The 22,766-nt window shown below is 49.2% G+C and overlaps 1 protein-coding gene across 5 annotated transcripts; it reads right to left on the bottom strand.

Moving 5' to 3' along the window:
* Positions 1 to 10: 10 nt before the first annotated feature.
* Positions 11 to 13,997, bottom strand: LEP (leptin). Of its 5 annotated transcripts, XM_078439809.2 has the most exons (4): positions 13,939 to 13,954; positions 5,782 to 5,857; positions 3,872 to 4,043; positions 11 to 2,764 (listed from the first exon to the last, which is right to left on the bottom strand). In XM_078439809.2, the coding sequence occupies exons 3-4, from the start codon at positions 4,013 to 4,015 to the stop codon at positions 2,408 to 2,410; spliced, it is 501 nt and encodes a 166-aa protein (XP_078295935.1). In that variant the 5' UTR covers positions 4,016 to 4,043; positions 5,782 to 5,857; positions 13,939 to 13,954; the 3' UTR covers positions 11 to 2,407. The 5 variants fall into 5 exon arrangements, with proteins under 5 accessions (XP_078295935.1, XP_060489022.1, XP_078295952.1 ...); XM_060633039.3 differs by lacking the exon at positions 5,782 to 5,857 and having other exon boundaries at positions 11 to 2,767; positions 13,939 to 13,997; XM_078439826.2 differs by lacking the exons at positions 5,782 to 5,857; positions 13,939 to 13,954 and adding an exon at positions 13,259 to 13,748 and having other exon boundaries at positions 11 to 2,767.
* Positions 13,998 to 22,766: the final 8,769 nt, after the last annotated feature.

The following is a 22,766-nucleotide window of genomic DNA, read 5'->3' as shown; positions in this document are numbered from 1 at the left end:
GAACAAAGACCAGGGGGCAAAGTTAATTTATTTGGATTTTTTTTGTTTTAACAACCAAAAAATTTTTTGAAGTTACAAAAAAAAAGACAATCATTTACATTTTAGAACTTTTACACTCTGAGAATAAGCCACAGTGCCCGGTTTTGGTGAATGAAAGGCTTAAAAGATCCCAGCCTGACTGGGTGGTAGTGATTATCTAGGTCATATTCTCCAGAACGGGCCTTACTCTGTCCATCTCATGAATCGCTCTGCTCTGGAACTTTCAACTCTTAACCCTTTCGATATCAAACTTCTTTGCCCCAGAAGGCCTCTTCCATGTGTCCCTTTCCCTCTCGTCTGTCCTTTGTCTGCCTTTCTTTGTAACTGGCCGCACGTGCCTTCACCCTGGTGTCTCAGCACCAACAAAACAGCCTCCACCCTCCAGGCAATTCACATCCCTCACCTCCTGCAAAGTTGCCTCCAGCTCCTCTCTCCCAGCAATCACTCCTGGTCTCCCTTGCCCAGTGCCTATTTGTACCTCCGGGGAGCACTACCTGGCTGCAGGGACACTCTGGGGAGCCAGAGGACCTGAGCTCTAGTCTTGGCCCAGCTACCTATCAGCTGTTATGGTCTCAGGCATTTTCTCATTTTTAAATTGTCAGCCAAGCTGCTTCAAAGGGATGTGGCTACACGGTAATTAATGCTGCCGGGCCCCGAAAAGCAAAAATGCTACCAAGTGCAAGCAGGGTTAGCCAGTGGGCCCCTGAGGACTGCCACCCTCCGCCCAGCATTTCCCACCTGCCCAGGAGCTCACTCTTTCAGCAGCTTGGTTGCCATGGTGAAAGGCCAGCCTTAGCGCTGCCGTGTAAAGTTTTTACCATCCGGAATGCAAGGTCCCTGAGGGCAAGACTGGATTTTAACGTTTACTTGGTGAGCTTCTCTAGCCCATAGCACCAATCAGGGCTGAGCGCGAAGTAGGTGCTCAGTCTGAACGTTGATAGCTTTGATTCGAATTTCCTTGGACAGATCCACCACCTGTCATGTGATGGCCTCACAACAGTGGCAGGACGGTGGAAAACCCAAGCCTCCTTGTTCATTCATCCCACCAACCATGACCTCTAGTGGGAAAGACGCTCCTGGCAGCCTGGCCCGGGAGTCCTGGCACTCAGCATTGCTGCTGGCCCAAGTTTTGGGACCACCCGCTAAAGCCCACAGACCTTCCCACTGGAATAAAAATCCACACCAAATGGGTAGGAAACATGGTCGTGCTTTGGGTGAGCCAGTCTGATGAGAACCACAATTTGGCATGCAAATCCCAAGTAGGGGTACTGCCATGTAATAAATCCAGTGTGGGATCATCCCCAGACCATTCCAAGGGCCATTCCAAGGACCCCTGCTCTGGGATCATGGTCTCCAGTGAGGGATCCTCACTCCCTGATAAGAAAGACCTCTCTCTCGCAATTGGAGAAGGCCAGAGCTCACAACTGTCCCAATAGACAGTCCCCAGCCTCCCTCCATAGGTGGCTGCCAAAACCCCACAACCCCCCCCAAAGGAGTCATCTCCTTTGTTATTTTCCACAAAACCACATTAAGTGGCTGCAGAGATGAGAAAATGACTCCACCCCATCCGAAGAGCCCATCACACAAATGTAATTCAGAGAATACATTCTGATCCTTCCTCTTCCCACTAACACGTTCCCCCACCTCCAGGTGCACACATTTATATATCACACTTGACAAAATTCATCTTCTTTTTGGAAGAACCTGGTCCTTGGAGATCTGCTCAGGGCAATACCATTGCAAACACTGTAATTTCACATCAGTCACGGTAGAAACAAAACCAGTTACCAAAGAACTAACTTGAGAGCCCTCAAGTCACATAGAAATGGGTTTGCCTTAGCCAGGCCCACCAGCGGGGCTGGAAGCAGCGTCCCTAGCCCTGGCTGGCCCCAAAGAGCCTGGAAACGCTGCTGTTTTGCTTCAGATCCATCCAGGATAAAACGCAGAATAAATAATGTGTTGCTTGGGAGTTTGCAGCTATGTGGATGTAACCGTCATGGTGTTCTCAGAATTCTCAGACAGAACCTTGCTTGATGGTCCAAAGGCTCAGCGGGTGCCTCCTGAAATCACCCCAGGTCACGCTGAAGCATGCAGTGAGAGGGGAGGTGGCACAGGAAGGAAGGCTTTTGTGAGATCCTCAGGTCCCATTCACTGCCCGGTGGGTCTCCCTTCCCGGTGAGCACAGAATCATGCATTCTATCTTTGGTTTCGTGCCTTGAAGGCTTATGCCTTTGGAAGAGTGGCTCAAAGGTGTGAGAGACTAATGGCCTGGGGCCTGGATAAAGGACACCCACACAGGCTCTCTGCTGAAGACACCTGGGAGCCATGGGTTCTCTCCTCGACTTTGGGACAAGAGGTCTTCCAGGCCTCAGCACCCAGGGCTGAGGTCCAGCCGCCAAAGCATGTCCTGTAGAGAAGCCTGCAGCCTGCTCAGGGCCACCACCTCCGTGGAGTAGAGTGAGGCTTCCAGGGCACCGCCCAGGCTCTCGAGGGTCTCCAGGCCCCTGGCCCGGGGCAAGGGACAGTTCTTGGAGGAAGCCAGCAGGTGGAGAAGGTCCCGGAGGTTCTCTAGGTCATTAGATATTTGGACCACGTTTCTAGAAGGCAGACCGGTGAGGATCTGTTGGTAGATGGCCAATGTCTGGTCCATCTTGGACAAACTCAGGACAGGGTGGAGCCCAGGAATGAAGTCAAGACCAGCAACTCTCTGTTTGGAGGAGACAGACTGCTGTGCGAGAGGAAAAGGGAGAGCAGGGGCTCAGAGAAGTTGGTTCTGCAAGGCTCTCGGCCTTTCCCATGATTGTGGAGGTCCGCTCTCTTGGCTGCCTCCTCTCCCCTTCCTCACCGCCCTGGCCCAGGCCCTTGATTCTTGTGCCCCGGGGACTGCCCAAGCTTCCAAGCTGATCTCCTGGACTTCATCTTCCTGTCCTTCCCGAATCACCCTGCCCTCCCCTTCCAGATGGATCTTCGAAGATCGTTCCCTCCTCCAAATGACCTCTGCTGTAGAACCAGCCATGAGGCCTGATTCTTGCTTAGTTAAGTCTCTTCCCCAGGCACTGAGGTCCTCCCTAAGTGCCCCTTCCCTAGCCATCCTCACACCCTTCCACTCCCAGAGGACTCCTCCTTCCCAGTCAGGTCCTCCAAGGCCTCTGGCCCCTCAGGGATCAAGGCCGGCCCTGCCTCACTCCTCTGCTCCAATAACGCTGGATACCAGGAAGGGGTGGCCTGCAGCCCTCACTTTCTGTGCCACCCAAGCTGGGACACTCTGGATCTACCCCGTGTGGCCTTGTTGGATAGCTACCGTGAAAGCAGGGACACTCACACGTTGCTCTCCATAAAATGCCCAAGACTCTGGTTCTGAGTTGTCCGAGGCCACTGTCAGACACGTATGGTGTCCAGGAGATGCGGAAGTCTCTAGATTGCCCCATGCTGGGTAAGCAAGCAGGCTTTTAAGACTGGGGGCTACCAAACCCACAACGAAAAACCTTTAAAGAAGGCACACTGTGGTCTGGTTCTATGAGAGGGTTTATCTAGTTGCTTTATCTAATTTAATCTCATAACAACCCTGTGAGGACTGTACTAGCTAGCTGATAAGACCAAGCCTTAAAGACATGGAGGAACTAGCTTAAGGTTTTACAGATAGAGAACCAAAGTGTGGAGATTCACATTTAGTCTTCCTAATTCCAAATATAGCCCGCATGTAGGAAGTGGCTGTTCGTGAGGTAGGGCAAGGCCACCATGGCCCCTACATGTGGCTGCACAGGCTTCAGCTGACATCTGAGGTCCTGGTTCCCCCACGGGCAAACCTATTGTCTTCCCAGGCTCTCCCTACCGTGTGTGAAATGTCATTGATCCTGGTGACAATCGTCTTGATGAGGGTTTTGGTGTCATCCTGGACTTTTCGGATTGGCACAGCTTCAACATAGGACAGATAGGGCCAAAGCCACAGAAATCGGCACAAGGGTCCACAAAGCATTTTCCTTCCCGGGATGTACGTGTCTGGCCTGCAAACAGAAGGAACCACACGTAGCAAGTCGCCGGTGATCTCAGAAAACACCCATATGCCCTGTGACCAACCACATTTTCAGATGTGGATAAAAAGGAGACTCGCTTTGTGCCATAGTGATCATCTCCTCAGAGTCAAAGACAATTCATTATCTAGAAGTACATTAATGAAATGCATTTCCTTGGGGAGGCAAGACCTGACCAACTCTGTGATGCGGTGTGGGATAGATCACAGAGCAGTAAGCCAGGGCCTGAGCAAATGGATGTGGTGGTGACGATTCGACTTTATTGCATGCTGCGAGGAAAAGAACCAGCTTTTATGGTCTGGTCTGAATCCAGCCATTTAATAGCTGCATGACTTTAAGCACATCACATAACCACGAAAACCTCCACCTCCATCTCCTGCAATATACCTACCTCGAGGCTTTTATGAGGATCAAATTAGATAATGCATGTGCAAGAGCTTTAAAGGTGTTGTGAAATGTACTCTATTACTACCCTTATTACTAGAGATTACATTACTTGTCCTCTCCATTACTCTCCCACAGCGGCCTGCTGATATCTCTGTGATGGCATTTCTCACTGGCTTTATAACTTCCTTTCTCTCCCGCTGGGAGCCTGAACCCACCCGGCACTGGTGTAAGGTCTTCAAATGTGTTGGATACAGCACCGAGCACCAAGGATACAGTGGTGAATAATAGATGTTCTCTACTCTCAGGTGGCTTATGCTCTAATAGGAGAGATAAACAGGGAGGGAAGCAGTCCATTCCAATACAGGCAGAACAAACTGTACAAGAAGGACAAGTGCAAGATATCACAGGAGTACAAAGGGAGCTCCCTGGAAGAGGTGTCACCTGAGCTGGGTATTAAAGACCCAAGCGGCTGTCAGTAAGAGTGGACAGTGGTGGGCACAGTGGCCAGAAAACAGCTGGTGGAGGCAGGAGAGACTATCTAACATGTTCGTCCAGAATGTTTGACACTTTCAAAGTCATGGAACAATGAATTCTAATATTAATAATATGCAGATCCTTGAATAAGCAGCAGTTTTAAGGAGACACGAAAGACAAAAGGTAATAAAGTGAAATGTATGCGAGTCTGTGATCCATGCTAAGTATGTGTGCATGAGCCTGAAATGATAATCAAATGTAAGTAAATATTAGCATGAAGGTGCTGGAGATGGCAAAAAAGTTAATCTCTGCTTTTTATGTTCTGCCTCATCTGGGTATTGATAAAAATAGACTGTACATTTTCTGTCCACAGGTGGCAATATTAGTATAATTCGTATGCTGGCAATATAATAGAAAAAAGTGGCTGTTTACATATTCTTTCTTTATAATGCTTGATCAAAGGTATGCTTTTCATCTGAATTTCATAGACGTGGGAAAACGAAGGTCGAGAAGATGTGTTAACTTGCCCAAAGTCAAACAGGTAAGCGGCAGAGTCAGGGTTCTGCTTAACGCAGAAAGCCTGGGGTGCCTTCCCCCCACCCTAAGGTTTCTCCAGCCTTTAAAGAGAGCCCCAAATTACAAACCACCCCAATGTTCAACCCAGGCACCTCCAGAGACCATGGCCCTTGGAAACAAATACCCAGCTCTAGGATGAAGCTATGAGACTGTGCCACCAAATCAACTTCAAATATGAAAAATACTAGGTAATTCAGGAGGGGGCACTTCAGGCGTTTTTGTGCTTGTTTTGTTTCTTAAAAAGTTGACACCCCCTCTATTACCTACTGATTACCTGAGTAAACACTTGCGCCAAATGTTTGTGGAAGGGAGTTCAGTGGCGCTAACCCCCAACAGGGTTCCACGAAATCCTAATAAAGTTGGAGAGTATTGTGGTTAGGCCCCGAGGGCTCAGCAGCAGCTCTGTCCTTTTTAGCTATGAGTCTCTAGGCAAATACTTAACTTCCCTACAGCATCCCATTCTCATTAGTAAAACGGAACTAATAATACCCACTGGCTCAAAAGAGTAAATGAGATGAACCTGTCAAACCCCTGCATATTGTGTGTGTGTATATGTGCTGAAGGGTGGGGGTGGGGGGGGGTAGGAAAGGTCAGCAGTTTCTTGGAATTGCGTGATTACTGGGCAGGGCTTAAAACACTGGGGCAACACTACCCGTAACCAACGCTGAATCTAGCATTTTCCTCGCCTTGGGTCATCTCAACAGGTTGCCTGGTATTTCTGGGCGTTTCCCCTGCGCCACAAGATTGAGCGGTACCCTTTGCTAGGATTCTTGCGCTAATGACACCCTCCTTCCCAAGAGAATTTATTGCCAGATTAACTCTGGTCATAGTCGCTCTCACATAATGGCCACCCTGTAACACCTGAACGGGAAAACAGTTTTACAAGCCCCTCTCTCACCACTGATAACATGCTTCGGTGGATGCAGAAAATACATTGTAGTTCCTTGAATTGAGAAGCTGAGGCTCAATCTGCCTAAGAGGAGAGGCCAGATTTAGAGGAGCTCCACAGAGAACTCTTAACAAGTCCATCTGGGATCAAAGTGGTGGAGAGAACGTGGCCCACCAGTATACACAACACACGTGCTCACACACATAACACACATCATGTGCACGTACACAAACATGAACAGACCGAACCCTTTTAGTAGAGACTGCTGGTTGTCTCCAATATCTATTCTTCCATCCTTTCCAAGTAATTTATATCCAAGTTTAGATGGGGATGTGGCCATCCAGAATAAATACATTTCTCAGCTTCTCCCAACTAGATTTGGCCACGCCACTAAAGTCTGGCCCATCAGGGGTGCCCGGGTGGCTCAGTCAGTTAAGCGTCCGGCTTTGGCTCAGGTCATGATCTCGTGGTTCGTGAGTTCGAGCCCCAAGGCGGGCTCTGTGCTGACAGTTTGGAGCCTGGACCCTGCTTTGGATTCTGTGTCTCCCTCCCTCTCTGTTCCTCCCCCACTTGCACTCTGTCTCTGGCTCTCTCAAAAATAAAGATTAAAAAAAAAAAGTCTGGCCCAATTAAATTTCAGCAGAGGTACTCTGTGGCAGCTCTCTTCTCATCCCTTCCTCCATCCCATGCCTGGATTGCGGATACAGCAGCCGGCATTCTGACGCCATCTTGGATCAGGAGGACGAGGGCCTCACCTTATGAATGATGGAGTAGGGAGCTGGAACCCAGTTCCCTGAGGACTTTGTGGGGCCAAGGTGACATACTGGCCTCAGACTGCCCATCCCCGGACTTGTGTTGTGTGTGAGAGAGAGACATAACCTCTGTCTTGTTTAAGCCGCTATGGGTCTCTGCTAAATGCAGCCAAATTTAATGCTAGTTAATTTATACACCTTGATGTGGGCATCAGAAAAGAGTGGATATCAAGTCTTCCTGGGTTCACCTGAGTGTCAATGCCTGCGTGGGGTCTGGCTGTGGTCCAAGAAGGTGGTACAGGTGGCTGGTGAGAGCACAGTTTGGGACTGGACAGGGCAGGAAGAATTTAAGATGGCGACTATAACTTCACTGAGCCCAGCACCTTATACATAATAATTACTCAATGGACAGCTGACAGCTGACAGCTAACATGTATTAATCGTCCACTGTGGACCAGGTTCAAAGACAAAAAAGACATGCACGGAGCCATAGGAAGTCAGGAATCAGGACTAGTGAGGGACCGGCTGAAGACTCCTGGTCTTTCCGGAAGCCCAGTGAATATACCGCAGTATTTCATGTGGTTAAACATTAACATGAATCACTTGTTAGAGATAAAAGTGAAGAACAAAATTGTGCTCTTGAACAACTGGCTTACATAATTAGCTACAATGCAAGGAGGAATGTTTAAACAGATAGCACGCCTTGGGGAACTGAGGGGAGGGAGTCGCGTGTACAAGGACGGGCTGTGAAGTTCAGCAGAACTCTGCTTGAGTGGGTGTATAGGACTGTGGGTAAGTTTGCCAAACTCCCTCAGACTCATTTCTCTCAGCTGTAAAATGGGGATGATACAAATCGTAATTCCCACTTGAGGCCATTCGGCGGACGAAATGAAGTAACGTAGGTAAAGTGCTAGCTCTGTGCCTGGCATATGGCCAACACGTTAGCTGTTGTCACCACCATTTCCAGCTAAGAGATCAAGGAGGCATCTTGGAGGAGGTGGCATTTGACAAGGGTCGTAAGAGTGAGGAGGAACTGGGTTCGTGAAGGTGGAGGAGAGGAGCAGCCCGGCCGAGGACTCAGAGGCTGAAGAACACTTATGAGCTGAGGACACGGGGGCTCACAGCCCGCACGGGAGGTGTAAAGGGCCAGGAGGTGGGGAGGGCTTGGGCACCGAGTGCCGCATAAGGAGGCTAGGCTTCTTTTGCGGAAGTGAGGGGCTCTGACTGTCCCCAGGCTAACGCTTTCAGCCCAGATGACGTGAAGGATGGAGGTGGAAATTGGCAAAGGCAGCAGGAGGGAGGTGCGACGTCGCCGATTTGCTCGTTGCGACTGGTGGGACCTCAGGTGGACCCATCCAGCTGACAGTTCGGGTTGGGAGTCACAATCAGATGGACGGGGCTGCAGATGGAGACCCAGGAGTGCCTAGCTGGAGAGAGCTGAGGTGAGAGAAATGGGGAGGAGAAAGGCGAATGTCAGCCAACTGCCTGAGCTGCAAAACATTTTCCCTCTAGAAGTTTCCAAAATGGTTTTGAACATTTAGGAGCTGTCATTTTCTGCTAGTTAAAAGATGAGCCGCTGAAATGTTGATACAACATCCTGTCTCTTTTATTTCTCTCTGACCATTATTCAAGCAGAGTCTGTGAAGGAAATGGGTACCATTGGGGGAGGCATGGTCAGTGGCCTCCCCTCCACTCTGCTGGCTCCCCACCCCGCACTTCTCTGCTCATCCTCTGGGCCTCTTGGTCACTAGTTTTTGCCTCCTGCTGCCTTCCCTCTCTTTTAATTTTTTTTTTTAACGTTTATTTATTTTTGAGACAGAGAGAGACAGAGCATGAACGGGGGAGGGTCAGAGAGAGGGAGACACAGAATCTGAAACAGGCTCCAGGCTCTGAGCTGTCAGCACAGAGCCCGACGCGGGGCCTGAACTCACGGACCGCGAGATCACGACCTGAGCCGAAGTCGGCCGCTCAACCGACTGAGCCACCCAGCCGCCCCCCCCCCCCTTTAATTAAGACCCTGCCACTCCCTGTCATCTCTACTGGCATCCCCTGTCATGGGTGCATCGGAGAAGAAAAGAGAGAAACCAGAAAATGGAGCCTCCCAGGGCAGCACTAGATAAGGGAATGTCATCGCAGAAAACAGTTCCAAGGCGAGCAGGAGAGGCTCATATAACCACACCTCCGATCCCCCCACAGTTTCCCACTCTCCGAGTTCAGCCAGGTCCTGAGTGCTGGCCCCACATGTATTCATCCCTAGCGGACTCCTCCCAGCCCTGCTCTATGTCTATGCAGGTGCCACCCCCCACCCCACTTCTGCCTTCTCCTCCCAGACTAGCTCACCTCCCATTTCCCCAAGAAGCTGATGGCCTCCACATGTGACCTCCTTCACCTTCCCTCTGGTCCTAGAGGATGAGGCAGACCATGTGGGGCCTGTATGTCAAGATAGGGGGGTGCTTCTCTCGATACAGGCTGGAGGGTTTGCTGGGCCAAGGTCAGGCTGCCTATAGCCTTCTTTTTTTTTTTTTTTATTTTTTTTTCAACATTTTTTATTTATTTTTGGGACAGAGAGAGACAGAGCATGAACAGGGGAGGGGCAGAGAGAGAGGGAGACACAGAATCGGAAACAGGCTCCAGGCTCCGAGCCATCAGCCCAGAGCCCGACGCGGGGCTCGAACTCAGGACCTCGAGATCGTGACCTGGCTGAAGTCGGACGCTTAACCGACTGCGCCACCCAGGCGCCCCTGCCTATAGCCTTCTGATGACAGCAGTGGGGGTGATGGGGAGACCTTAGAGTCACAGAAAAATTTGCTGGTGGAGGCTGCTAGCCTTGAGTTATCCAGAGTCCCATGTCATCTCCTGGTTTAAAGTGCCAGGGGCTAGCAGGAACCCAGCGCACATTTTTCTCTTCCTTCTTCTCTCCTCCAGCTATTGGGATTTCTACACCCCTTTCTTCAATAATGTCTAGTGTGCTGGTGTGAATTAAATTCAAATAATGTAGTATTTGCTTTTAATTATGAGGGAAAAGCTTTGGATGGTCTGTGCTTCTCCTGGCAGAAATTCTTCCTGTGGGCTCCCTCCCATCCTTTCCTTTTACTCTCCCTTCCTTCCTTTCTCCATAATTCCAAGTTGGAAGGGACTTGGGGACGGGGAAAAAACAAAGGATGAATAGAGTCAGGGAAGACTGGATCCTGGTTATTTAAGCTACTCAGAATCCAGTGGAACAGACAGAAGCTTAAAAAACTCATCTTAACCCAATCCCATAAAGGTTATGAGCATAGACTTTGGGGAGCACAGAGGAAGGGGGTGACTCTGGGGAGGTGAAGACAGCTTTGCAAATGAGGCAGTATTTGAACTGAGACTTTAAGGGCAGGAGTTCCCCCAAGGGGAAGAGGACAAGGAAGGCATTCCAGGCCAAGGCGACAGTGTGGAGTTGGGGAAAACTAGGGTGGGTTCAGGAGGATTCAATATGGCGGAAGGGTAGAGCATGTGAGGCTAGAGAGCTACAATGTCCCAGGCTTGATTCCACCTGTGGGGCATCTGCCCTACTCATAACACACACACACACACACACACACACACACACACACAGGCCCTGGAGTCCATGTTTGCATGACCAGTGACAGGCAAGAGACCATGAATACGCTTCTCTCTTTCCTTATCTCTTCCTCCTCCAAACCCTGATGAAGTCAATTAGCATCTCTCCCAGGAATTTAAAGTAGGTTTCAGAGAGCCCAGTTTGTCTCTGTTCAGGGCTCAGAAGCTCCGGGGTAGCCACAGTTGCCTTCAAGTGCATGGAGTGGCTGAGAAAGATCAGAGTTCATTCAGCCACTGACAGGTGAGTTACAGTCAGTGCCTGTGCTCCTTCCTGACCTTCTTTCTGTTTCCTGACCTTCTTGGTTCTGGGCCCTCCCTGTCCTTAGCCTCCAGTGTGAGATACTCTTCTATTTACACTCACTTGAGTATATTTCAACCCTCTGAATATATTTTTCTATATCCAAGGGACATATAGATGCACACACGCAAAAGGAACAAGTATCAAGAAAGAAAATTCCCCCTTACCATGAGTGATGCCCTGCTAAGAGTTTGGTTTTTCAGATGTTGGTTGCCGTATATTGTTTGACACACTGAGCTAGCATGAGTGGTTTTCCCTTATTTGCAATCAAGAGCCTTGTCTGAGAAACAGTAACGTACTTAACCAGCAGCCGGGGTGTGGGTGTGGGGATTATATTCTTCCCATTCATCACACACCACCCTTAGATCTGATCCCATCAAGGATTACGAACTGGTTTCAATTCTGGTGTCAGTCTGATCAATTTTTAGCGGCTCCCTGGAGCACCGTGTGGAGGGAAATCTGAAGCTGCATCCAGACTCCGAGGGAGAGGGTGCCTCGATCAGCTGTGATGTCTGCCGGGCGCAGGAGCCGCGGGCATGCCACTTTTCCAGCATCTCCGACGGGCCGGGCACAGAGTAGGTGCTCATTAAATATTTGTTGAAAGAATAAACAAAATCCCTCCCATCTCTGATCTTCCCTGTCTCACCGGGTTAAACTACCTCTACCGTGGTTCGCCTGCCCCTATCTTAAAGTCACATTGTAGAATTCGCTTTTGCCCAGCAGGAATCCCTAGGAAGCGTTCTGGGCCTCCAGCCCTTCCTTCTCAGAGACTGCTGCCCCTCCTTTCTCTCCCCACCGTGGCTTCTCCCACTGTGTCTGCGCTTCTCCCCAGAGAACAAACTCAAGGTGCACACAGATGCGGGATGAAACCTTCAGTGACATCAGTAAGATGTCCGCATGGGCATCGATCACCGATCCAGTTCCAGGCAGCTGACAAACTGAGCAGGAAAGACTGTAAAATGCAGTTTGCTGAGAAGTAAGGCACATCCGTTGTCACACATGGAATCAGTGCAAAGAATTCTATGAGCCCCGGCATCAGGTGTGCTGTTTTTCAGCAGGCACAACCTCTTTCTAGTTCTCTGAGACAACTGTGCGGACAAAGAAGAATTTCAAGGCTCTGGGCTGGCAGGCCAGAATGGAGAGCTATGGCCACTGGAATCCTGCTGCTGGGGAGGACAGGGCTTACCGATTGACTGACTGCAGGACAATTTGGCTCGACTTTCCTTTAAATCACATGCATGCTGTTTCAAGGATGCACACACACAAGGACTCTACTCCCCTGAAGCCCCTCCTCTCTGTTCCCTTGGGCGGCACCTAGGCTGGAGCGGGGACAAAGACCTGCGTTCTGTGAGGAGGGCTCTCCCAAGTGGCCACCTCCGCACCCTGCATGGGCCACTCAGACACGAGAGGCATCTGCCTGGGGCCGAGAGGCAGGAATTCATTGCAATCTCCCTGGCTCTGTCCTTGGCGCTTGGAGACATTTCCTGGAACGGAGGGGGAGGAAAATATTTCCCCCAAATACCAAGAAGAGTTATTTTGGGCATAAGATGTACAAAATACGAGAAGGACGCTCCTTTGGCCAACATGGAAATGTTCCCCTCAGCCCAATGTCCTCAATCGCTTGAAGAGGGAAGAACCTAAAAACATCCCCTGTTTTTCTCTTGCCTTTTCCCCCTACCTAAATAAGAGAAATGATCAGCATGGCATCATCTCTGCTCCTGAGGACACGGAATGGCAGGCACTATGTTCTGCAGACCAACCTGGTGAGAAAGAGACTGGGTACCCTCGCGCCCACCGGTCCCAGCCGACTGCTGCCCAACTTGAAACTCTACAGAATGAACATAAGAGAGATGACAGAGGTCAGTTCCTACAAAGGGGAGCCATCGTGCTCCCGGGGTGGTGGCTGCAAGGACCCGCCCTCTGCCCGCAAGACCACCCTTCTAGCAGAAATCAGTCATCTCCTCCTTTCCAAAACTGCTATTCTCAAATGACAAGCAGGCCACTTGTCTTGGATCTCACTGTATTTAAAGATTCGCAATTCCAAAATGCCACCATCTTGAAGCTATAGAAACTGAAATGTAAAGGCAACCACACCCACAGTGAAATCTAAACCAAGCCAGGAGAGAAGGTGGACTATAGGCAGGCCTAGTAGGTCTCACCTGCCAACAGTGGGCATTTGCGGTATTGACCAGAGAGGCGGTAACAATGAGAAACATACCATAGGACTTCCGGTGAGCCGCTGCTCTATAACCTCAGAATACCCCAATTTTATCCATCGTGAAGAAAGCAATTTGCTTGGCTTTGAGGCCAGATGTGGTGAGACTCAGAACAATTTCTCTGAGATATTTAGGTTCTTCCTGACAGTTTTCTCTCCACCTCTACTCTGCAGTGGTCCTGTTTCTAGGCCTCCGCCTCAGCCACTGGCATTCAGACTTTGGCGATCAAGACCCCCACTGGAGAATGATGCCTGAATTCTTCTACGCAGAGCGAAGCTAGACTTCAGGAACTGAACGCTCATACCAGAATTCCCCAGCACCCTCAAGTTTATCGCCTCCAGATGGGGGCAGGGTACCCTGATCTTTGGGGGTGTGCTCAAGGCAATTTCCCAAGCATCTCAGCAGCGGGGCTGGCTGCTCTGACAGTCTCCTGGGACCCTGGCTGGCTCCATGGCACAGATTCCTGCCCCATGGGCACCGGCACAGCTCACGAATCCAGATCTGCCCGGCTGCCTTCTCTCCCGATAGAACTCTGGTACAAAGCCACCATAGGCCAGAACCAGGGCATCTGCCCTGCCCCTCGCCCGCCTCAGTTTCCCCCGGCGTTCAGGGAAGGGCGGGGTGGGGTCGCTTGCCAAGAAAGACCCGCGGAGAATGGAAAAGAAGCGTGCGGGGGCCTTACCTCGCAGCTGCTGGCACCGCGATTCCTCCAGGGCTCCATGCCTGCCCGCCCCTCTTATAGCCGCCGAGCACAACTTGCGCAACTGGCCGGCAGGCCCGGGCGCACCCCGAGTGCCAGCTCCGGCCCCGCCCTGCCGGGCAGCGTTGGACACCGTAGGGCCGGGCGGCGGCGGGTCCGGGGCCTCGAGGGAAGGCATCCGCTGCGCCGGGAGCCACGCGCGCACCCTCGGGTACGGCCCGGAAGGCTGGGGACGTCTGGCGGGAGCGGGAAGTCCTTGAGATCCCGACCTCTCGGGGCCAGGGTGGTGGCGAGGGGCTCCCTTAAGCCGGCTGGGAGCTCGGACGGCGCCCTCCACTAAGCGGAGGCGCACCGACAGCTGGGCGGGCCGCGCGACCCGACGGCCCCCGGGCGCCTGGGAGGCCAGGGCGAGCTGGAGCGGCCCCGCCGGGCACACCCCGAGCCCCCGCCCAGGATGGGGGTCTGCTCGGGCTGCCAGTGCTCAGGCCCGCGGACCCGGGTGGTGAGGGGCCCGTCCCCGCGCTATACTGGGTGCGCTGCCCTCTCCGGAGGGCTGTGAGGAGGAGCGGGCACTGCAGCCTTTGGGGATGCTCTGCGCGCCCGTGAGTCCAGTATTTCCCACGTACCCAGGAGAATGTACGAAACCCAGCCTGAGAGCCTCTGTCGGGCTTCGGGGACGAGGAAACTGACGTCCAGGGTGGTTAAGTGATTGCCCCAGAACCCCTAGCTGGTAAGTGGAGATGGGCCGGGAGCCCAGGCGCCAACAACGAGATCCGGCCCGTTCCCGTCCCCACCGCAAAGTGCGGCTCTGACATCAAACCCTTCCATTAAGAACCAACCCATCTCCCGAGGTAGCAGCTGGCAGGTTACGTGGGTGGGCCAAATCCTGCCCCCACCTGCTTTGGTATGGCCCTGAGCTAGGAATGGGTTTTGCATTTTAAAGAGATGAAAAAATAATAATACAAAGAACAGTTAAGGCCCCGTGACACGATATGAAATTTACATTTGGGGGACCATAAATGCCGTTTTGGATTTTGTCCAAAAAAATTGGGGGGGGGGGATTTTTCCCCTCTTGTAGCCACGTATCTCTGATGTTGCCTCTTGGTCTGAAAAGCCTAAAATGTTTATTATCCAGCACTTTAGAGAGAAAGTTTGCCAAGCCCTGAACTAGAGAATACACTGCTCGTTGGCTCCTGCCAGTCATGGGCGGGCATGCAGGACTGCTCATCCAGCCCTTCTCCAAGTGGAATCGCCCCATTGCACTGGGGGGGGGGGGTCTCTTCCTCCCTCATTGAAGTAGCTTGTCCTGGTGGCCTTCCCAGACAACTCCCTTCCTTCCCGTTGGCTTGGGTGAGCTCCTCCATTTCCTCCTAGGGCTGTCAGTGGAAAGCAGGGCTCCGCCATCCTCCTTTTAAGTCCTGGTACCTTCACAGTGCCGGGCATATGTGGGGTCCCAGGAAAAGTTTCCTGAATGGAGCCCCGGGGACACTATGCACCACAGAGCTGATTTCCCACGTGCACTCTTAGTGCACCCCAGTCTGGGGATTCTTCCAGACTCACGGCCGCTGAGAGGTAGATATTTAAAACGTGGGGAAACATACCTTCAGTGATGATGGTGTAGAGAGAACCAGGAAAGCCAGGCTGACACGGGTCCAGGCAGCACCATCAGATTGCATTGGAAACTTCCCGATGGAGACACGTTCCCTTAAGGCTGTGTGCTCCACCAAGATCGCAGGGGTCTGTTCTCTTCACAGCTATATCCCCAGTTCATAGTCCAGGACCTAGCGTGAAGCATTTAATTTTTTATAATGTTGAGGGTTTTTTTTAAAAAAAAAGTTCTTATTTTTTAATTTTTTTTTGGGGGGGGGGGGTTGCTAAAGAGAGAGGAAGAGAGAGAGAATCCCAAGCAGGCTCCATGCCATCAGCACAGAGCCTGGTGCAGAGCTGGAACCCATGAACCTGATCATGACCTGAGCTGAAGTGGGATGCTTAACCAGTTGAGCCACCCAGGTGCCGCTAAGACATACTTTTAAATGAAAATTTCAACCATACGGGACAGTAGGCAATATACCCGTCACCTAGATTTAATAATTATTATTTTCCTATATTTGCTTCATTTATTTATTTATTTATTTTTTTGGCTAAAATATTTTAAAGCAAATTACAAACATCACAACATTTCTTCTCTTTTTTTTTTTAAAGTCCTGTTTATTTATTTAATTTTTAACATTTATTTATTTTGAGACAGAGAGAGACAGAGCATGAACAGGGGAGGGGCAGAGAGAGAGGGAGACACAGAATCTGAAACAGGCTCCAGGCTCCGAGCCATCAGCCCAGAGCCCGACGCGGGGCTCGAACTCACGGAACGTGAGATCGTGACCTGAGCTGAAGTCGGACGCTTAACCGACTCAGCCACCCAGGCGCTCCAAGTCCTATTTATTTTTGAGAGGGCACAAGCTGGGAGAAGCTTCAAAGGATCTGAAGGGGGCTCTGCTCTGACAGCAGTGAGCCTAATGTGGGCCTCGAACTCACAAATCTTGAGATCATGACCCGAGCCGAAGTCGGACTCTCAACCGACTGAGCCACCCAGGTGCCCCCAAACATCATGTCATTTCATCCTTAAATACTTCAGTATGTAACTCTAAAAAATAAGGAAGCATTTCCACATAACCACAAGACCATTATCACACAATAGTACTTCCTTAGCATCGTGAAAGAGCAAGTCTACAGTCAAAGTCCCCCAAATATCTCAAAAGTGTCCTTCATAGTTACTTCGTTTGAGCCTGGTTGTTTTGCACTTATTTAATAAGTATTTATTGAAGGAAGACAGGAAATTGAGCTAATATTTGTGGAAGTCAGAAATTGTTAGCATTGCCTGTGAGTTGTCATTGTACTGCCACGGAAAAGGTCAGAAACCAACTGAATGTCCAACGTAAGAAATTGATAAGAGGGGCGCCTGGGTGGCGCAGTCGGTTAAGCGTCCGACTTCAGCCAGGTCACGATCTCGCGGTCCATGAGTTCGAGCCCCGCGTCGGGCTCTGGGCTGATGGCTCGGAGCCTGGAGCCTGTTTCCGATTCTGTGTCTCCCTCTCTCTCTGCCCCTCCCCCGTTCATGCTCTGTCTCTCTCTGTCCCAAAAATAAATAAAAAACGTTGAAAAAAAAATTAAAAAAAAAAAAGAAAAAAAAAAAGAAATTGATAAGATTATTGAAAAGCCACATAAAAGCAATATGCACACATTAAAAAATATGTTGCCAAATATATTTAATGATGTAGGAAAAATCATTCTATTTTGTGAACTAGGAAGAATCCTATTACTGGGCTCCTGGCTGCCTCAGCGGTAGAGCATGCAACTCTTGATCCTGGGGTCGTGAATTTGAGCCCCACATTGGGGGTAGAGTTTACTGAAAAAAATTGTTACTAACTAAAAAATGAATTCACTTACAAAATAGTGTTTTCTGATCATACACTCACACCAAAACATATGGTATCACTACTGAGAGTGGGATTAGAAATGATTTTTAATCTCTTTTTTGGGCTTTTCTGCATTTAAAAAGTGTCTGCAATGGAATTACATTTTTAAAGAGAGATATTTTCGGGTGCCTAGGTAGCTCAGTCGGTTAGGTATCTGACTTCGGCTCAGGTCATGATCTCACAATTCGTGGGTTTGAGCCCTGCGTCAGGGTCTGTGCTGATGACTCGAAGCCTGGAGCCTGCTTCAGATTCTGTGTCTCCCTCTCTCTCTGCCCCTTCCCCACTCACACTGTCTCTCTCTTTCAAAATTAAATAAACATTAAAAAAAATAAAGAGAAATATTTTACCTCCTGAAAAAATGGTGCTTTGTGTTGTTTTCATGTATCGGCTATTGCAGTCATTGCCATCAAGTTTTCTTTGTCCCCAACATCTTTCTAACTTGGCTGTAAGTAAGGACTTAGCTTATTTGCAGGGCCCTTAGCAGCCTAGGGTTCTTGCCTCAGCATGACGGGGTGGATTTGAACAGAGCTACCATGGGAACATCAAGCAGCTCTTGCAACCACATTGCAAGGTTGCAGACTGCCTCTCTGTTTATCCATCACCTACCTATTTTCACATCTGGCTCATTAATAAATCTTGATATTATTTTATTTTTAATGAAATATATAAGATTTTTTTTTTTAACTCAAAAGGGGGCAAAGAGAAATCAAAATTCAGTCTCTTCCCAGGCCTCTTTCTTTCCCTGGAAACAGTTGTTACCAATTTCTGGTGTGTCCTTCCATGCATATCCATATTATATCCTTTATATATCTATTCGCTCTAAAAAAAAAAACAAACCCACACCAATAGTGGGTAAACACATTACTACTCTGCTGCCTCTTGACTTGATAACAACAAAAGAAAATTCTTAAGTAGGCTTCCCGCCCAGTGCCGAGCCCAACACGGGGCTTGAACTCACAATTCTGAGATCGAGATCTGAGCTGAGATCAAGAGTCGGACGCTTAACTGACTGAGCCACCCAGGTGCCCTTGAAATTTCTTTTTATTTTGGCAAATTTCAAATCTCCATACTACACTTTTCAAATTATTATTATTACTATTATTATTATTATTATTATTATTTTAGTTTATCTATTTATTTTGAGGGAGAGAGAAAGCAGGGTAGGGGCAGAGAGAGAGGGAGACAGAAAATCCCAAGCAGGCTCCACACTGTCATTGCAGAGCCTGATGCAGGGCTCTCTCTCATGAACCATGAGATCACGACCTGAGCTGAAATCAAGAGTTGGATGCTTAGCTGACTGCACCACCCAGGTGCCCCTTCAAACTACATTTATAAGAAAACATGACCTAACAAATCCCCATCATCCAGCTTCAACCATTATTAATCTCCCTTCTTCCACTTACTGTATCCAGAATATCACTTCTTACCAGTGTGCATTTAAGTCATATACTTCATTTTATGGATGCGCTGTCATCAATCTAACCATATTGTTGCATACATGATGTTTGAATCAATATATTTCATTGGATTAATTACTATTTAATATAATTATATTTAAATATCCTTGTGAATAAATAGTTATTTAAATATGCTTACTTATGTGTGAGTATATCTGTGGAAGAAATTCTGGTAATTCTGTGGGAGAACTGTTGAGTCAGAGGGTATGCACATTCAAATAGAAATACATTGCCAAGTTACATTCCTTAGAGATTGTGCCAATTTACATATGCAAATGGCTGCAAGTAACAGTGACTTAAGCAGCAACAGCATTTAGTTATCTCTTATAACTAGAAGCCTGGAGGAAGGCAGGTGGAGTAACTCAGTGGTATCATCAAGGATTTTGCTTCTTCTAAACATGCCTGGATCAAAGGCACATAGATGTATGTATGAATAGATTTTGTTAGTTCAGATACAACTTTTCCACCTAAGATAATCACACATAAATGTTCCATTTCCTCATCTGACTGTGCTTTGTCTGTTTGACCCTACAATAAACTTCAGAGGTAAAACTTAGAAGAAGAAAAAGGAGAAGGAGAAGGAGAGAGGAAGGAGGAGGGGGAGCTGAAGAGGGGGAAGAGGAGGAAAAGAAGGGGAAAGGGAGGGGGAGGGGGAGGACAGGGAGAGGGAGGAGAAGGAGGAGAAGAAGGAGAAGGAGAAGAGGGAGGAGGGGGAGCTGAAGAGGGGGAAGAGGAGGAGGAAGAAGGGGAGAAGAAGGGGAAGGGGAGGAGGAGAGGGAGGAGGAGGAGGAGGAGGAGGAGAAGAAGAAGAAAAGAATCTTGCTCCTTCAGACTTCTATTCTTCCATTGTGTCCTTGTGCTTATTGCTTCACAGTTGCAAGATAGATCCTACCCCTTCAGCCATCATGTCCTCACATGAGTGCCCAGTAAGACAGAGGCAAAAGATTTTCTTGTCTTGAAATTCTGTTTCAAGCTGGGGAAGGGAAGTCACATTTTCCCTTATTTCTCATTGGCTAGGACTGGGACTTATGCCCACCCCTAGACCAATCGCTGGCAAAGTGGAATGTGATTGCCATGACTGATTTCCACCAATCCTAAGTCTCCCCCTGGGGCTGGGGCAGATCAAGGTAGTTGAAGCAAAGCTCTGTCCTTACCTGAAAGAGTTAGGGTTCAACGACCTTGGAAGAAGAGTAGAAATGGCTCTTGGGTACACAGCAAATAATGCGTGCTGTATTCAACTATTGTGTGTTATCAAACTTCTGATAGACCTGACTTATTATTAAATAGCAAAACTTAAAAGTCCTTTTTGTTTGAGCCTTGACAACCTTCACAATAAACAAAAAGGTAATCTAGCCCTTTGGATTTCAATACTGCTTTTTCTTTTTCAAAGCACTTTCATAATCTCATCTGATCTTGGCAGTAACTCACATAAAGAGGTAGGGCAGGTCCTACTCCCACGTTATAGGTGGGAGCCTGAAATTCGGAACGGTCAGAGGACTTGCCTAGCAAGTGGCATCTTTAGATGCCACAGTTGTCAGTCAAGGTGGCCCCTGTGGTTCTGCATGGATGTCAGCCATGAGCTTCAGGATCACAAGGGTGCACTGGGGTTGGAGGGTGGCCTCACCGAGCCCCGTGCTTTGTTGAGGGAGAAGATAGGCAGACAGAGATTAAATCTCTGCTCTGGGTTTAGGTAATCCCAAGGAGCTTCTCTTGTATGAAATATGCCTTTCAATCTACATTGAGGAGGAGTTTACACCGGCCTATAAATTGGACTAAAAAAGCAAACTGGAGGGGCGCCTGAGTGGCTCGGTTGGTTAGGCATCCAGCTCTTGGTTTGGGCTCAGGTCATGATCTCAGATTTTGTGAGTTTGAGCCCCACGTCAGGCTCCAGGCTGATAGTGCGGAGCCTGCTTGGGATTCTCTTCCTCCCTCTCTCTCTGCCCCTCTCCTGCTCACTGTCTCCATCTCTCTCTCAAAGATAAATAAGTAAACTTAAAAAAAAGCAACTGGATACTTCAGTCAAATAATAGGTCTATTAAATAAAATTAATATTAAATATGTGTATATGGGGGGATGGACTGGTATGTATGTGGCCCCTTACCCATGAGCTCCCCAAGGGCAAAGACCTTCTCGTAGGCACCTCACCGTTCCCCGCCCCTGACACAGCACCGAATAACATAGTAGGGGCTCCATAAATGCCTGTCAGATGCACGAATGGTCTAAGTTATTTCTGCTGATGACTGATGTTCTCTCTGTTATTATGTTAGAGGACCTTGTTTACTTCTACATAGAACCAATCAAAAAGTATAATCAGGGGCGCCTGGGTGGCGCAGTTGGTTGGGCGTCCGACTTCAGCCAGGTCACGATCTCGCGATCCGTGAGTTCGAGCCCCGCGTCAGGCTCTGGGCTGATGGCTCAGAGCTTGGAGCCTGTTTCCGATTCTGTGTCTCCCTCTCTCTCTGCCCCTCCCCCGTTCATGCTCTGTCTCTCTCTGTCCCAAAAATAAATAAAAAACGTTGAAAAAAAATAAAAATAAAAAAAAAAATAAAAAATAAAAAGTATAATCAGTCAATCAATCAATCAGGTAATTACTAATTTGTCTGTATTTTTACCTGCATCATGATAATGTAAGCTCCAAGAGGGTCCAGATCAGGACCTGATATATAGTAAGGGCTCTATAAACTGGTAAATAAAGCTTTGGGCAAATGTTTGTATCCCTAGTTTTTAGCAGTGCCTGGCTCATAGGGGGCCCTCGGTAAATATCCATGAGAGAAACCTTGACTGAACAACAGTGACTTCCTGAAAACACACCTGTCACAGGTTGGGGTGGAGCAGAGCAGGGTCAGGGTGCCAGATAATCCCGCAGTGCCCCAGGTGGACAGACAACCCACCATGAACTCTGCTGGTTTCCATGGGATTACACCTGAAGGGTCATGTCAGTGGAGGAGAGACTTAGGGAGAGAGAGATCAAATTCTTTACAAAGGAAGGTAAAGAGGGGCTGGATTTTAAAGGGCCTTGACAAAGAGTAGGAACCATTAAAGGCACCACAGAGGATTCACAGGGTCAAGGAACCATTCTGGGAGATTCAGCCGGCAGAAAAATATAGGAAGGATTGCAAGGAAAAAGCTGAAATCATGGAGGGAAATTAGCAAAGATTATTTTTTGCCCATTTGTTTGTTCAGTCATTCAACCAGGAAGCATACATGGAGAGCAGACATGTTCTGGGTCCTGTGCTAGACCCCAGAGATGAACAGATGGTAAGATTGGCCTCTACAGTGGTCCTGGAGCATGAGCGAGGGGGCTTGGGGAAACAGGAAGGGAAGACCCGAGAGATGTTTTGAAGACAAGAACACCAGCCCTCCCTGTTGGCTGAATGACCAGCCCTAGGAGGGAAAAGCAGTCATGGTTCCATAAACTCTGTTGCCTACGGCTCAGTGACGGTGCTGCTGTCAGAGACAAGGGAAGTGGGAGGCACCTGGGTGTGATGGGGAGAGGGCAGGCTGGGGCCTCCATGCTTGTGACCGTGGCTCTTTGGAATGGCCAGTTACGGACACCCAGCACCGAACCGGGGCTGAAGTCCACGCGAGACGCCGAGGCTGGAGATGTGGTTCCAGGCATCATCTTCAAAGACGGGAAGGATGACTTCTCATGACATCAGGTTTGTGCGGACCAGCAGGCTCAGGCCTGTGAAACGCTGTGTAATCTGCAAGGTCTGAGTACAGCAGTATGCAGTGGGGGTTGTGAAAGAAGCGGGGAGATTTGCTGGGGTAAAGGTCAGAGGGAGCTCTGAGGAAACCCCACAAAGCAGAGGGTGCCCTGGAGCTTGGCTGTCTACAGAAGGTTGGGGAAAGAGCCCTGTGAAGAACAGAGCAAGAATCG

This window comes from Panthera onca, chromosome A2, assembly GCF_046562875.1.
Source record: "Panthera onca isolate mPanOnc1 chromosome A2, mPanOnc1 haplotype 2, whole genome shotgun sequence".
Classification (NCBI taxonomy): Eukaryota; Metazoa; Chordata; class Mammalia; order Carnivora; family Felidae; genus Panthera; species Panthera onca.
The sequence above is the reverse complement of the archived record's forward strand: the minus strand, read 5'-3'. Positions and strand labels throughout refer to the sequence as shown.

Bases quoted from the DNA above. Each gene is read 5' to 3' on its own strand.
- LEP (XM_060633039.3), bottom strand. From the start codon at position 4,015: ATGCTTTGTGGACCCTTGTGCCGATTTCTGTGGCTTTGGCCCTATCTG. The intron at 2,768-3,871 runs GTAGGGAGAGCC...CCTCTCGCACAG, and splicing joins TCAATGACATTTCACACACG to CAGTCTGTCTCCTCCAAACA.